Genomic DNA, 15472 nt, shown 5'->3' on the forward strand with positions numbered 1-15472 from the left:
TCGACTTAAGTCAGATTTCCCCGTTAAAGTCGATATTTCCATCAAAATACTTTGTACAGTAAAAGAAAACGAGTCATCCAGTGACCTAAGGGTCACAGGTTCAGATCCTGGCTCTGACTGTCTACTGTTAAAGTGTCCTTGGGCAAGACACTGAACCTTGTCAATATCCCGCCTCTGAAAGGCACAGGAGAATCAATGTTACCAATTTATTATACTGATTTGTATTATTATACTAATACAGAGTTCCCGACATAGTGTTTCGAGGTTACGATGATGAATGTGCAATGCAAAGCGTGCTAAGTAATACATGAATTTGATTATTTTATACTTAGCAGCGGTTAGCGTTCCACAAGGGTACAAACCGAGTTTATGTCATGAACTGAAGAGTGAGGACCTCTGGTGCCAATTTTTCTGGAAACACTACTATGTGGTATTGTGGCTGTAGTGGATCATGTCATCATCATTGCCAAGTAACTAGTGTTTCAAATGTTGTGTTGGTACCAAAATAATAGAAAAGTAAGTAACAATACACGTATTCTGATTTTTTTATGGCATGCTGAGTTCCCACAAGAATCACGTATGGGACAGGGAGTGTTACTGCGTCGCATGCTACCATATATCTACTCTGTAAACACACACAGTGCAGCTCAGCCTCAGCCTAACCTGTTAGCCAGTCTGTGTGTTTGACTGACTTTGCATGAGCTGTGGCCATAGGTAGCTCGGGTATGAATGTGTTTATTAGATGATCGTTTTCTCACCATTTGTTCAATAAAACAATTGAAGTGCTGTGTCTATTCTTGACCACTTGTGGAGGCATTACAACACCTAGCTAGCAGTCATAAGATATATTAGATTATCCAACATACGTTACCTTCTGCTGTGGCACACACATCACACTTGATATTCCTTGTTATGAGTGAAATAATCCCAAATTGTTGACATTTTCTGTCTTTTACTAACTCTTTCCTCCTCCTGGCTCGCTGCCATCACACCATATCATTTCTACATGGAGTGGTCTGCACAACAGCAGTTACATGAGTTACATTTGATCCCTACGAAGCTTCGAGGTAAGGATTTTGCTCATGTATTTGGTATTGACTTATTCAAGTTATTCAATTAGTCATTGTAGTTCTAGTACCATCGTAAAATGAGGACACCAGTATTAATATTGGAGCTGAGATTCAAATCCAGAACCACAGAACTGTGAGAGGCGAGCTCACCACTCGTGCACTGTGCTGTCCATTGTTGGAAAAAAGAAGAGCAATGAACACTGTGATTCAATAATGAAAAGTAAACACACACCAATAAACATGTGAAATAAGTATTGTGCCGAATAAAACTGAGCATTATTACCTTGGCAAAGGCAGAAACCTGGATACAGCTCTTGGACAGCTCTTATACAGCTGGTTACTGTAAGCTACATGGCGAAGTTTGACAGATATGTGCTACATGTCATGTGTTAGCTTTGTGATGATTACTGTACATGGAAATGACCGGCAGGCACACGGGTAGGAATGAGAGAGCAAGCAAGCCAACTCCTGTTAATTTCAACTACCAAAAGCGAGGGGAAGAGGACGAGAGTAAGGAAAAAGATAGGTTGGAGTGAAGAGGAGAGGAAGGGAAAAATGAGTTGGAGGAGGGAAGAAAGAAGAGGGGGAGCAAAGCGTCAACTCACCATCTCTGTCCATCCCGCATCACCCCGAAGCACCTATTTTTCACAACAAAATACAAATGTGTGACACTTACAAGGCTGCACAGAACAACTTGAGGCAGATAAACTGACGCGACACACTGGCAAAGAGTACAGAGTTGGCTAAATGGAGGGAAAGTGAGTGGCCAGCTGGGGCACATGTTGTGAACGTTGCAGCATTGTCTGATTTGCATGCTCGAGCAACACAATGGGGTCTCATTTGATATGGTAATGTCCCACCCGCCCCGACTCCCTCTTGTGATCGGTGAGTTTTCAGCCTTGCGGCTAACTCACCTCAGCAACAATAACGTGAATAATAGTCGCATGAATGAAAAGTGTTGTGTTTAGCTGCCAAGGGGCAACACCGTTGCTGACCGGTGAGCTGGCTTACTTGACCATCACTAGCGACGTTGTTTGTTTCAGCACATCCACTGATTCGTGTGGCGGTGCATCATTTTTGCACTCGTGCACCGTGTCCCCTTTGTGTCACGTTAACTTCACAAGTGAATTGCAGAAAAGGGCAGCGCAGGAAAACGTAATTGTTGTTGTTGTTTACCTTACGTCTTCTGGTTTCAGCAGTGCTACTCCAAACAAAGCACTGGTATATGACGCGGAGGTTTTGCTTCCAATTGTCCACCTTATAACCGTTCACATGGGAGCACCCGGCCGGACTCATGACAGACAAAACATTCGGGTTGAGGTTTGCCGGGTGACAGCGTCAAAAAGTCTCCGGGGTGATTGGCTTTGGCTAGCCAGCTAGCTTTAGTTCCCCCCACCCCCCTCCACCAACTATCTGTCCAGAAATGGTTTCAGCTTGGAAACGGGACAAGCGATGTAGTATCCAAAAACGCTCTCCTCTGGCATCTGACAAGCGCCGTCTCGCACGTTAGCACCCTGGAAACATTGTTGCGGGGTCGCCTTGGAGTCGACTCGTCCTTTCCCGCTGCTGTGTTGACAACTTGCTTATTTTCTCATGAACGTTTTTAGCCACCGCCAGTTGCACTCTCACGATTAGTTAGCTTTCTTTCTCCACTTTAGCCAGGATGCTAACACTTCAACCACTGCTTCACAATGCCCCGACCAGCGTGCGCCGTGATTGGTCAAGACAAAGGGTGACGTTATTACGCCAAGCCCGACGAATGTTTTGGATACGTTCGTTTCCGTTACGCGTCGCGCCGGACGAGCGGGGTTTGAAGCTGAACTCTTGATTCAGAATACTTTATAGACACGAAAAAGAAAAAACTGCACAAAAGCGTCAATCACCCGCACCCTTAAATAGAATCTACAACAATATTTACATTGATCGTATTTTTTACGTTTAAAATGTGCTGTAATATGTGATTTAATTCTATATGTAAGTGTCATGTCGTAATACTTGAATGTGTTATGTTTTTAAAATCCACAATATTGCGTCGTGTACTTAGGACGAGGCTCGGTTAAAAATCAATTAAAGTCTGCCATCTAGTGGCCACGCGTTACAGATAATAGAGCGCTCCGGTTTGAAATGAGGCGTCTCAATTACCGAAGACTCGTTGCCATGATGTAGTGACTGCATAAATGAAGACAAATAGCACCATTACGTGCGCAGGCTGTGTAGCCTGAAGTAAACTTGAATGACCCGTGGTTAATGAACAAACTATTTACATGGGCAACTACATACGGCTATAAGTACGAGTGCGTGGGATGCAATCCGATTCCGTGGGTCCTTGCCATTATGCCTCAACTCGGATCATCCCACTTTTGACACAATTTGTCACAGAATTGAGGAACAACACCTGCAAACTGGATTTGAAGCAAGTGCACTGACCTTTATATGGGTCATTCCAGAATTGAAGGATACTACGTCCCACCCTTCAAATTTGAAATAATAATAATAATAAATATATAAAACAAAAACAAAAATACATGCAATTTCTGAGTAAATGTACTTGTCCTGAGACCCAATGTTAAATAATGAACTAAGAGAAAAGAATGCTTGAAAATAGTTTTTTAAATACACAAATAATTCTGGAGTACCCCCTAAATTGTATTTTTTTTTAATCATTTGATAGTTTCTTACCTATTATTGATGAATATGTAGAATAAAATAAGAAAAGTGAAGGTTATTTTTTCAAGAATTTTGAAGCCCAAATGTCCTTCAATTCTGGAATGACCCAGCCACTTGTCCACTATACTTTAGTGTATACAAAGTGCAAGGCTGTTTTGGCTTAGTAGCACCTGTCCCAAAGATCCATCCAATTGAATCGTGTGAAAACCATCCTCCTGAGTCTTGACACCACTTTCTTTTTTTTCTTTTTTTTTTCTAAGGAGAGCTCAGTATTGTTCATTCGATTTGACATCATCATTGCTCTCCTTTTTCAAAAAATAAATAAATAAATAAATGTTTCTTTTTTAATTTTTTTAATATATATACATATATATATATATATATATATATATATATACACACACACATATATATATATATATATATTTTTTGTATGTGGGTGAGTATGTGTATGTGCGTGTGTGTGTGCGTGCGTGCGTGTGTGTATTCATCAGTTCACCTAAAGCCCATTAAAAAAAATCCCATACTAATAATATAATATAATAATAAATTGCCAAATGCAGAAACATCAATGTAAGTTATCACAATATAGTGGCTCTCGCTAACAGACAGAATTAAGTAACCAGAATTAGGTTAAAAAAATTCTATATACGTAGACCATGTTTCTATAAATTTTGATATTTGGTTTTTATTTGAGGCTGATATTTTTTCCATTAAAATGTGATTTATGAGGAGGTTAGACCATTGGTCGATATTCAGAGTTTGTTTATTTTTCCAGTTAACAAGAATTGTTTTTTTTGCGATAGTAAGGGCTACAAGTGTAGATTGAAATTGTTTACGTGTTAAGTCAGTTGTTGTTAGGTCACCTAGCAAACACAAGTTTGGAGATAAAGGTATCCTACAGTCCAAAATAGCGGAAAGTTTTTCTAAGACTTTAGTCCAGAAATACATAACCGGAGTACATAACCATAAAGCATGAACATAAGTGTCTGTAGTGTTTTGTAAACATTGGAGACAAATGTCGGAGTCTGAGAGTCCCATTTTCTTCATCATATATTGAGTAATGTATGTTCTATGAATAATTTTATATTGGATAAGTTGTAAATTTGTGTGTTTTGTCATTTTAAATGCGTTTTCACAAACTTGAATCCAAAAGTCAGATTCCGGTGCTATAGACAAGTCTGTCTCCCATTTCGAGATGGGTAAAGACATTTTATCAGTATATAAAAAAAACTTTTATATTTTTGAAAGTTTTTTTGTTGTTGTCGGAGAAAGCTTGTTAATATCTTTAGCTAAAACAGGCGGTTGGAGCGTACCCCGAAGTGTTGGAATTTTTTCCTTTATCATATTTTTAACTTGTAGATAATGTAAAAAAAATCCGTTTTTTAGATTGTATTTTTGGAGCAAGGATGTATATGATATAAACAGAGAAGAGATGGTGGAGATATGTAATTCCTTTCTGCTCCCACACACCTAAATAAAGCGGTTGGTTGTTAAGTTGAAAGTCGGCGTTATGCCATAGGGGAGAAAGCCCACAGGGCTCCACTTGGGCTTTTGTCAATTCTACCACCAGGCAGTCAGGGTGGCGGAAATCATTGGGTTTTTAAAACAATTATGTCGCTTAATCGATGTTGTAATAAAGAGTAAATCTCGAAGTCTGAGGTTATTACAATCCTTCTGTTCTAGTTCCAGCCAACAGTTAGTGTCTCTGTTGGGTTGTGCCCATAGAACGATATATTGTAGCTGGTTAGCTATATAGTAGTACATAAAATTTGGTGCCTCTAGACCACCTTTGGATTTACTTTTCTGAAGAGTAGATAGACTAATCTTTGCTTTCAACCACTTTCAAATGTACCCTCTGCTTGAACTGTAACCACTGCATTAGTCACAATAAGTCTAGGTGACGGGCGTCAAACTCATTGTATTTCAGGGGCCATTTACAGCCTGAAGGAGCCATTTTACCACATACGAGTATAGGTCATGAAGTTGACTGTTAGGTGTCACCATTATATCTGTTTCATTTGTTCACAAGCCTCGTTAAAGGGGAAGTAGGCTACTCATTAGTTTACAGGTGTGTAAGTAAATCTATGGAGATCTTGACGTCACGTGACTATTCCCTGAACACACGCCTCTGGCAGGAAAGAAGCTTATTACTTGCAATAAGCATACTCACGTTTGTCCATCAACTTTCCGTCCAAGAGAATTCACACTCACTTTGATGATAAGGACATGATATATGCAAAATGGACAGGTTCGATGATATTACCGTTGCTTATGAAGCGCAGAGAGTGCTTATTTCAACTCGGCGACGCTGGTATGTGGAATTCCCAACTCACTTACACTGCATGGTGACTGGTGAGTGTTTGCAAATGTGACCATACAGTTTGTACAATCTGGATTTATTTCCCCTTCATAAAAAAAGCCATCTAAGTTAGCAGTTTCACACAGTGTTATTAAGGTTTATTAGCAACTTTGCACCTGCTGATTCGGCTGGCGCCGCCATTATTTATGCCGTAAAAAGTTTCCTTTTGGTCAGTTATTAAAGGATAACTCAACACTAAATCAACTTTTTTTTTTGCTGATAAACTGTATGAACTGGTGTCAACAAATGCTGTCTACATGTCCTGGTCATTACTTTGACATTTTAGCGCATGTTTGTTGAAAGCTTAAATTTGGGGCAAAACCTGAGTGTTTGGCGCCATCTTCAGGTAACACGCTGGGATGAACTCAGTTTGGCTGTTTGTCCTCTCATTACACGAGACAATACTACTCACTTGTTCCACATGACAAAGTCGCCCCCACCACCCACCTGCTCATTTTCCTACACGCCTCCTAAACTGCTTCTTTGTGAGTTGCTGCTGTCAATCACAGCCAGACCACGCCCAACCCTCTCCCTATTCGCAACACAACGGTCCTCCAGGCAACACCCCCTTTGAGCGCCAATTTCAAATTTTAGTGAGGGGTGGAGCAAGAGTCTCACTTCCTGTTGAGTTATCCTTTAAATTCAACTGTGTATTATTTATTAAACCGTAGCAGCATAACCAAACGAAATAAGAGTATTTCCCCCACATTTTGTGTGTGGTGGGATGCTAGCTCCATGCAGGTTAGCATCTGCTAGTTCAGCCACTGTGTGCAAAGTGCCTGATCACGTAGTTCGCCTTGATTTAATAACTATACAATCGACCTACATCTACACGACGAACTGATCCAGTAATTGACTCACCTGATATGAAGTGATCGCTGCACAAGCCATATCTACCATAATGAGGAGAAACCCAATTCCTCTATCTTGTTCTTCTCCCCTTTTATGGCTGCTATTATCCATTGGCTAAACATTGGTTCCACTTTTGGTAGTCTGGAGAATGCTCGATCCTTCTTTTGCCTCTTATCGTTGTGGCACCTGGTCTGCGACAGCTGTCTATCATTGAAAAGTGTGGCCTTTGCTGTTTACTCAAAGTAGTGGACATGTTTCCTATCCTGCTAAAATGGTGGCGCTAACGTGCATTGTGAGATACGTGGCATCAACGTCCAGATCTCTATTCACCCTCGCAGTGGTTTTAAGATAAAGCTAGCCAATGTCAAGATCAGTAAAGTCGATGGACATCTATAATTAATATATATATGTAAATTGAGTTTTCCCTATTGTCTTCATGCAGCTGTACAAGTATGAAAATCTTCTGACGGTTTTACAAAACAGCCTCAGATTTAACATGAAGCTGCTTCTTCAATTCAAATCTATCAAGTGGTCTGAAATGAACTCCAGAGCGCATCAGTTTTGGTGTAACGGAGTTAAAATGAACTACATTTTTTATTTTTCATTCCTCTTATATTTTTTCATTAAAATTGTTAATGGTGGTTATTTTTGTATATTTGTGAATTTAATCTCAATGAGACATTTAAAAACATTTTTTTTATCAGTGTTTTGTCAATTCTTGGGTAATCTGCGCACTCTGCTTCCATTTAACCGCTTAGGCTTCCGTAACCATTTTTGTTTCCCCTCACATTGCGACACTGCTTGCAGAGGGTGAGTTGTTTGTGAGGGGAGCTACTACTTTTGTTACATTATTATTTTTTTAAGAATTGAGCCGTTTATGTTGGTGCTACATGGTAAATGTTGTGCATAGTGATATGTTGCTACAATCTTTTGTGCTAATTTCATCGTCGGTAGAGGTTATGTGGACAATTTTCAGTTTCGCCGTTTGGGCACGAATCCTACTTTTTGTTATATGACTAACGAGAAAGTATTTATTTATTTTGCACTGTAAATGCGGATATTTTTTATGTTTAGGAAGCAGATGTGCAGATGACGAATGAGAAAACAAACCGTGTAACCAATTTGTCTTCTACAAAGAAACTAAATTCTGGAAAACAATCAATGGAGCATCTATATTGAACCCTTTATATGACTTGACTTTACATCAAGTTGTAGGGCTTTTTTTTTTTTACTAGGTGTACAGTGGCCCCTAAAATTTCAATGGCACTGGTAGAAAATTTAGGGGTGCACACTGTAAGTCTAATGCAAAGTAAATATTCACGCCAGTCATTTTCACTGTATGGTTAATGAGCTAAAGTGTGGACTGTTTCTCAGCAACAAACAATAATCAAGAATGGTAATTTAAAAAAAAAAAAGAAGAAAAAAAAGAAAATTTACTGGTCACATAAGCGTGAATATATGAAAAATCTGCTTGCATTGCCTCAAATTTTAGGAGAAAAATGCCACCATTTAGGGGTAGTGTGGAGCCTTGACGTGTATGGACACCTGAACCTATTGTCTAGCTCAGGGTTTGGGAACGCCAGTCCTCGAGAGCCACTGTCCTCCCTGTTTGAAATGTCTCCCTCTACCAGCACGCCCGAATCAAATGATAATTTAAACGGCAAGCTCTGTAGAAGCCTGATCACAATCCTGATCATTTGAATCAGGTGTGTTGGAGGCACCCTTGGTCTAGATTCTCGACAATCTCGACAATAAGTTCAAGTGTCCATACAGCTCCATCTACAACGAACCCTCCATTCATCATTGGGGATGTTCCCGACCCACTCCCTATGAGTGCAAATGCATGATATAGTGAGGCAATCTATATTGTTTTATCCCTCCCACATACTTAAAACAAATTTAAAATAATAAAGCATTCTTTCTCAACACATTGTAAACACATTTGAATACATAGCAAATCGGTCAGTGTAAAATTTCCAGTGTTCGATCAAATATGCAGTAAGAAGTGTTAATGTAACACTGTTAAGATAAAAAAAGTTACACTGTCAGAGTGTTGGGGGTAACCTGAATACCTTGAGTGTTAAATTGACCACACCCTAATTTCCAGTGAAAGCGAACTTTCCAATTTTCCAGCGCGCTGTTGACATTTCAATAGCAATAGGCCTACATCCAGTTGCTGATGTTGGGGTGGCGTGGCTCAGTGGTAAAGTGGTCTTCTCCTGTCCCTTAGAGTCTGGGTTTTGATCCCAGGCCAGTTGACTTTGTCGAAGTATCCTTGAGCAAGATGCTGAAGCCCCAGTCTTGCCCGTGTCATCAATAGTAAAAATGTAAAGTGCTTCGGCTTAAATTTTTAACACTGACACTAGTGCAATACACTCAAGTGTTTAAACACCAGAGTTTAGTTTGGCAGAATTAAATGTTTAACACTGACGCTAGTGTAGAGGACTTTCAACACTACTGAGTGTTTACTAGTGTAGATTTTTAACACTACAGTATATAGTGTTGGAGTAACACTGGTTAAGTGTGAAAAAAGTCCACGTATGAATGTTTGGACTTAAGCTGTGGCCGACAGCAGCTCCTGAATAAGTGTGTTGATTGTGAGCAAAATGCATCGGTAACTGTGGTTCTCTTTTTCCATATGTGAAGGGCATTACAGTAAGTGGGTATACTGGGGGGAAACATCAAAATTATCACTAATAACTCCAGATTTCTGCATTATGAGGGGGATTTCCACAGACAGATGAATAGGTTCCTCTCAACAGAACGACTAACGGACATTTAGATTGCATGAATTGTATACTCACCTCGCAGATCGAGCGCTACTGTGACATGATTATGTATGCTTAATAAAATGTCTTATCAGTCAAGATAAACATGGACATATGGCACCAAAGATGCAAAGCAGTTGAATCTTGTCAGCTTCCACTTGGAGGCAGTACAGTTCTAAGTACCCACAGTTTAGCTTAGCGCGGCAAATTACTCCCAAACACAACTACTGAATGAATGAAAGCTATGAAGCCCTGCATTGTCTGCATATTCAGAGACAAAAACACTTAAAATGTTGTGGGATGGCTCTGCCTTTTAGTTAAAGCACCACTTAGATGCTGTATGATTTCATTCCATTCTGTTTATTATGGGCTGAATGGAGGACAGGCACGTGCCCTATAACCCTCGGCATGTTGATGGAATCACACAAAAAGACTCTTTGACAATATTGTCAACACACACCACACAGGTTCAGGTTTTACCGGAACAACGGTGTGATAGCATTATGTATGCTCATAACCATTTAGTCAACAAAAACTGTCAACTTTTTAGTCAGGACAATTATTTTACCCCTGTATATTTTGGTTGTCAGCAGATTATGTTAAACATTTCGGATCCAAAACTATCTCACATAAAACTTTCTCTCATATTTTTGATGAAAAATTACTTCACACACAATTACAGTATATCTACAAGTGGCTACTATGGCTCCATTCAATGAGCTACTAAATTAGCCAGCTTTAGTTAGCGGTCAGATGAACATTATTGTTGCAACTTTATAGCCATTGGATTAATGTTACGTTCTAACTATATATTTGTATAGATATTTTTTTTACCTTTCACAATGAATCCACCTCCTGTCTGTCCCATGTGATTGTGCATGTTGCACTGCTAGCTGCAGATTTGAAAGGGGGCGTGTCACTGTGTGCCACGTGACAGATTAGCAGAGAAAAGATTTTACAAAATTTCATTTTCGTCTCGTTTTTGTTGATGAACTAAAATGTCCTTACATTTTAGTCCAGTTTTTATTAAGTGGAGTACATTTTCATCTCGTCTTCATTAGTCAACGAAAATGCATACTGATTTAGTGCCAGTTATTGTTTATTAATGAGGGTTTTAGTCTAGTCTAGTCTAGTCTAGTTTTAGTTCAGTGAAAATGTGCGTTGGCGAAATTATTTTTGCTCAATTTTCGTTGACGAAATTAGCACTAGTGTGTTTCAGCTTGGAAGAGAGAAACTCTCAAAAGAGAAAATATGAGTGAATTCTTCAAAGAAAATAGCCCAAAACTCTCAGAGAAAAGAATCACAATGATCAGTGATTTATGGTTTACATAGTGCCCTTTTCATATGGTCACCATGAAGTTAATGAATGCAAGGCGGCCCAACCGGATATTTCGCAGCCTTTACTGTCGGCACGTGCCAATTTCCTCAAGATATAATATTGCATATTTGAGTAGACCAAGTGTACTTACTGCTGGGTCGTGACCTACTTTTCGACTTATAAATGTGAGGTGACCACGATATGACAATTATGACCTACAAACTCAAATCTAGGTCACCATTAACGCGCATGTTCTGTATTTAATGTGTTCTCCATGTGTTACTTGGAATTGGCTTAGCAGCATTCTGTTATGCCTTTACATTTAATTACCATCACTGGTGCAGGTGTGTCCCTGCTATCTGACAGGTGTGAGAGTAGTGAGCGGGATAGGCTCTTTTCTTTGAAGAATAGTCGTGACAATATATAGGTCAGTGTGTTTTTGAAGGTCAGTAGATAAAATCCAATCCATGAGATACCAGACAACACACCTATTGTGCCTACAGCTGTATTCAATAAATAGAGCCAATTATCTAGAATAATGTATACACGATACTTAAGCAAACATAGACCACAGTCAATGATTGAATACAATCCCTTCTGGGACGTTATCGCTTCAAATTTCAAAACAAAGCCACTTCTAGGCATTTGTCGCCATCATACAACATTTAGGAACGTTACAGCTCCTATTTTCATAGGACGGCGCCTTTAGGTCCATGTATAGTCCAATAAATGTAGCAAAGATGTTTGCATTATCGCAAACTGTTTTTCTTGACGCCATAAAATTTTGAACATTTAAATTTGCCATCCCTTCGTCCACCGCATTCCCCCGACGAATATTAATGGGAAAATTTGGGTCCAAGTGCTTCTCACCTTTTTCACCGCTGATCCGTTTTCATGCCTGGTGAGCGCACTAACCACTACACCATTCATTCAGTTAGGTTCAGCAGCGCAGAAATTACACTTGTAGTTTACGCAAGTGTCGGCCACGGAATCTAGAAATTCAAGACGGCCAATTGTCATTGCAAATGTGAAGGACAATTGATTGCTTTGAATTCATTTGGTCAGAGTGTTTACTGATAAAAGCTACTTTTATCACTATCTTGCGAGCATGGATGTCTCCGAGAAAGGGGTTCGTATCAAATGACGTCATAGGTATATTCTCGGGTTGGGAGGGGCTGGTGCTTGGAGAGCAGAACAACCCAGAATTTCTTATAGAGGGGCTAATGAAGGAAAACACCACTTCGGTGATGTCTTTGGTGAGGAATTAGCATTTTAACATGGATAAAAGCTCCAAAAAGTTGATTTTTCACATTCTCAAGCTAGGTAATGCCGCAAATGATTCCATTGCTTGTGTGCATGCTGAGAGGGGCCTTGGAGGGCGAGTTAGCTGATGGATTGCGGCATGGAAAGTCTGCGATGACTGGATGAGATATACTCCAGCCACCTCCAATTTTTAGCATAGCGTGGTTTCACACATTCAACATGCCCAGTGTCCAAGAGCAAAAACAACTATTTGAGTTTTCCTGATTTATAATGTTTCATTTTCTAATTTTTTACCACTTTTGTGGCATTCGACTGTGCCGATATTACAAGTAGATGAAACTATATATTATAGGTTTAATAAATGAAAGTGGCAAGGCAACTTACATTACAGAGACAGGATATTGTGGGAATATGGGTCGATGAATGAAGGATGAGAAAAAGATGGGTCAGATAATTTGCATTGGCTTTACACTCCTGTCAGAGTGTACATGATACCAGCTCCATTTGAAATGCGGAAAACGACAAATCCACAGATTCATCTATTTCATTTGTGAGGTGTTCTTTGCTTATTCTAATGACAGGAAGACCACCCAAATAGACCTTGAATGTTCTACAATAATAGTCGCAGTGCCCTGACTGAACCACTGAATCTGAAAAAAAAAAAAGTGTTGTAAATTTTGCTGCAGGTCCTCAAGGTTGCTAGGTAGTACTAATGTAGCTCAACAATTCATTTACAGGTAGGCCTTCTTGTTATGACAATTGACAAGGACAATATTTTGAGGATTTGCTGCAGGGGCAGGAAGCATAAACCAGGCTGGCCAGTAGGCTATTACTCAAGCGACCCATTTAAAATCATTTGCCTGTGAGGGGCCGAGTCAGGTAACCTGACAAAGAAGACAATATTTGTAGCTATAGTTGACTAAATAAAGTATCATTGATTGGTTTGCATAGTTCTTACTACATACATTCAACAACAACGACAACAATAATACAAATAATAAATACAGTATACGTGGTGTCTATCTACCCCCGCAAAAAAATAAAACAAAATAAAAAGGATCAGGCCACAACAATGCGTCACTGTAGGAATTAGTGTTGGAGTTTTTATTTTATTTTTTGGGTGATGTTTCACTCGAAAATATCCGTCATTGGTTTCATTGGACCTTGGCTCACTTTCCCATTGTGTTTGGGGAATTTTGTGATTGACCAGCACCTAGTTTTGAACCTCCGATCTGCAAGGCAGCTATTGTTTTCATTTGCATGACACAGTGCACATTAATATATACATAATACACACATGGTTACAAAAGGTATATGTAAAGTAATTATTATGTACATTGTTTCGAATTTAAATGATAAAATCTCAAACTTGAGTGACACGAAAAAGAAAATTCTAAATTACATTTAAAAACAACACAGATGAGGAAAATAACAATAATAAAACATTTTTAAAACATTTGTTAAAAATTAAGTATCACGAATCTTAAACAAAAACAAAGAAACATTGAAAACATCTAAATGAAAACAATATACCGACACAGTTCGTTCTTTGGCCGCGGCGTTTGCGTAACGTCATCAGGAAGCGTATTTGTGCATGACGCAGTAACACTGCGACGAAAAGCAGGAGGCAAGCAATGATGGCTGTGTCACAGCCGAAGCAAGAGAAAGAGAGCGAAGACTGCTCTCTCCTGCCTTTGGTTCACGATATTATTAAGTGGTAAGCTGAAACAAAAGTACAACGGCGTCTTAACTTTAAACGAGCGCAATTTTCCCAATTGAAAACCATTACAATGCTTTATTTCCTGACATGAAAGCCACTGCAGCTAACACTGGGCTAGGCTACAAGAAGCGATACAAACATGAGAACTAAAATGTCCCGTTTGGTTGTGTTTTCAAGCATGGACAAGGACAGCCCTGACGTGCACCAGGAGCTGAGCAAGCTGAAGACCAAGCTCCAGGAGGCCCGGGAGCAGATCTCCGCCATGCCCGGCATCGAGAGCAGCCCCGGGGAGCAGCAGCAGCAGCTGGCGACGCTGCGGGAGCAGGTCCGCACCAAGAACCAGCTGCTGCAGAAATACAAAAGCTTGTGCATGTTCGACGTACCCAAAGCTTCTTGAATACAGAGATGGATGATTGCCACACTAACTAGGAGCACACTCGGCTTTCCAAATGACAGGGACGCTTTGTTTATATTACAATGACAAGCCAGCTACGGTGGCCAACGAGACCAGTGTTTCAGATAAAGGACAATGAATGGACTTTTAATGAGTATTGGGTTACTTCATATTTTGAGAGGCAGTATATATAGTATTTGTGTGTGTGTGTGTGATAGGATGATGTTAGGCAAAGTTTTGTCATAAATAATGTAGAACAATAACTGAAATGTTGTTATTCTTTTGACAAATTAGTTGCCTTTGGGGAGGGGCTCTACAAATTGTTTTTTGTTGTTGTCATGTGTACTATCCTACTATCCTGGTTATAATTGTATGTCATTTAGGGGTTCTGAACATGATCCTTGGGTAGTGACAAATGTGAGGAGCGTAACTACTACCTCTGAAATTACAGATTTGGTCAAATTATCTTTGAATATTATTATTTATATTCATCTTTGTCAACACAAGGCTCTAACATTTTTTATTTTGGGGGGGGGGGGGCATATTGCCTAATCATGATGACGTCATTTGAGGAGCCACAATATCGAGGAGTAGTTTTTTTGCAGGCTAATCCTAATGACCTGAAACAAGTGTTTAAAGAAATTCTTGACTCATTTAGCATTTTCAGCAGTAAAAAGTCAACATTTTTTCTAGAAGTAATTTGATAACTGCATTATTTTTCATGTCCAATTAATACTGTTAAAGCACATTTTGCCATCATAAGTGCTCAAGAAACAGGTAACGATTTGTTTTTACCATAAACATAGAACATGTGTTACCGTAATTTAACGGTATAATTTCAGCTACCACAGCTGCCGGTATTTTACCGTAAAAATAAAATATATTATTGTAGTCATCCAGCCAGTAGAAGGAATTAAATGCCTACAGTAAAAATTTTAGTTCCACTGGCCAAGTAAATTTGTACGGCCACCCCTTGATGGATGGCCCCATTGCCAGGCACCATGTGGAGACTTTTGTGATAGTTTGCTGTAAATGTCAACATTAAGTGGAAACAAAGA

General features: G+C 39.5%; 2 protein-coding genes across 5 annotated transcripts in view; one reads left to right on the forward strand and one right to left on the reverse strand.

The window, feature by feature from the left end:
• The window catches only part of LOC144044502 (ubiquitin carboxyl-terminal hydrolase 22), a 33446-nt gene extending 30676 nt beyond the window's left edge, over positions 1-2770 (reverse strand). For 2 of the 4 annotated variants that reach the window (XM_077558956.1, XM_077558955.1), the window contains exons 1-2: positions 2247-2770; positions 1676-1708 (exon numbers count right to left, since the gene is read on the reverse strand). In XM_077558956.1, the coding sequence (XP_077415082.1) occupies positions 1676-1708; positions 2247-2366 (153 nt within the window). In that variant the 5' untranslated portion in view covers positions 2367-2770. The remainder of the gene's footprint in view (positions 1-1675; positions 1709-2246) is intronic. The other 2 variants (XM_077558958.1, XM_077558957.1) reach the window with 1 other exon arrangement.
• Positions 2771-13868: 11098 nt separating this feature from the next.
• Positions 13869-14879, forward strand: med9 (mediator complex subunit 9). Its single transcript, XM_077557720.1, has 2 exons — positions 13869-14017; positions 14198-14879. The coding sequence occupies exons 1-2, from the start codon at positions 13935-13937 to the stop codon at positions 14415-14417; spliced, it is 303 nt and encodes a 100-aa protein (XP_077413846.1). The 5' UTR covers positions 13869-13934; the 3' UTR covers positions 14418-14879.
• The last annotated feature ends 593 nt before the right edge of the window (positions 14880-15472 follow it).

Source organism: Vanacampus margaritifer, chromosome 2 (genome assembly GCF_051991255.1).
Source record: "Vanacampus margaritifer isolate UIUO_Vmar chromosome 2, RoL_Vmar_1.0, whole genome shotgun sequence".
NCBI classification, from domain to species: domain Eukaryota; kingdom Metazoa; phylum Chordata; class Actinopteri; order Syngnathiformes; family Syngnathidae; genus Vanacampus; species Vanacampus margaritifer.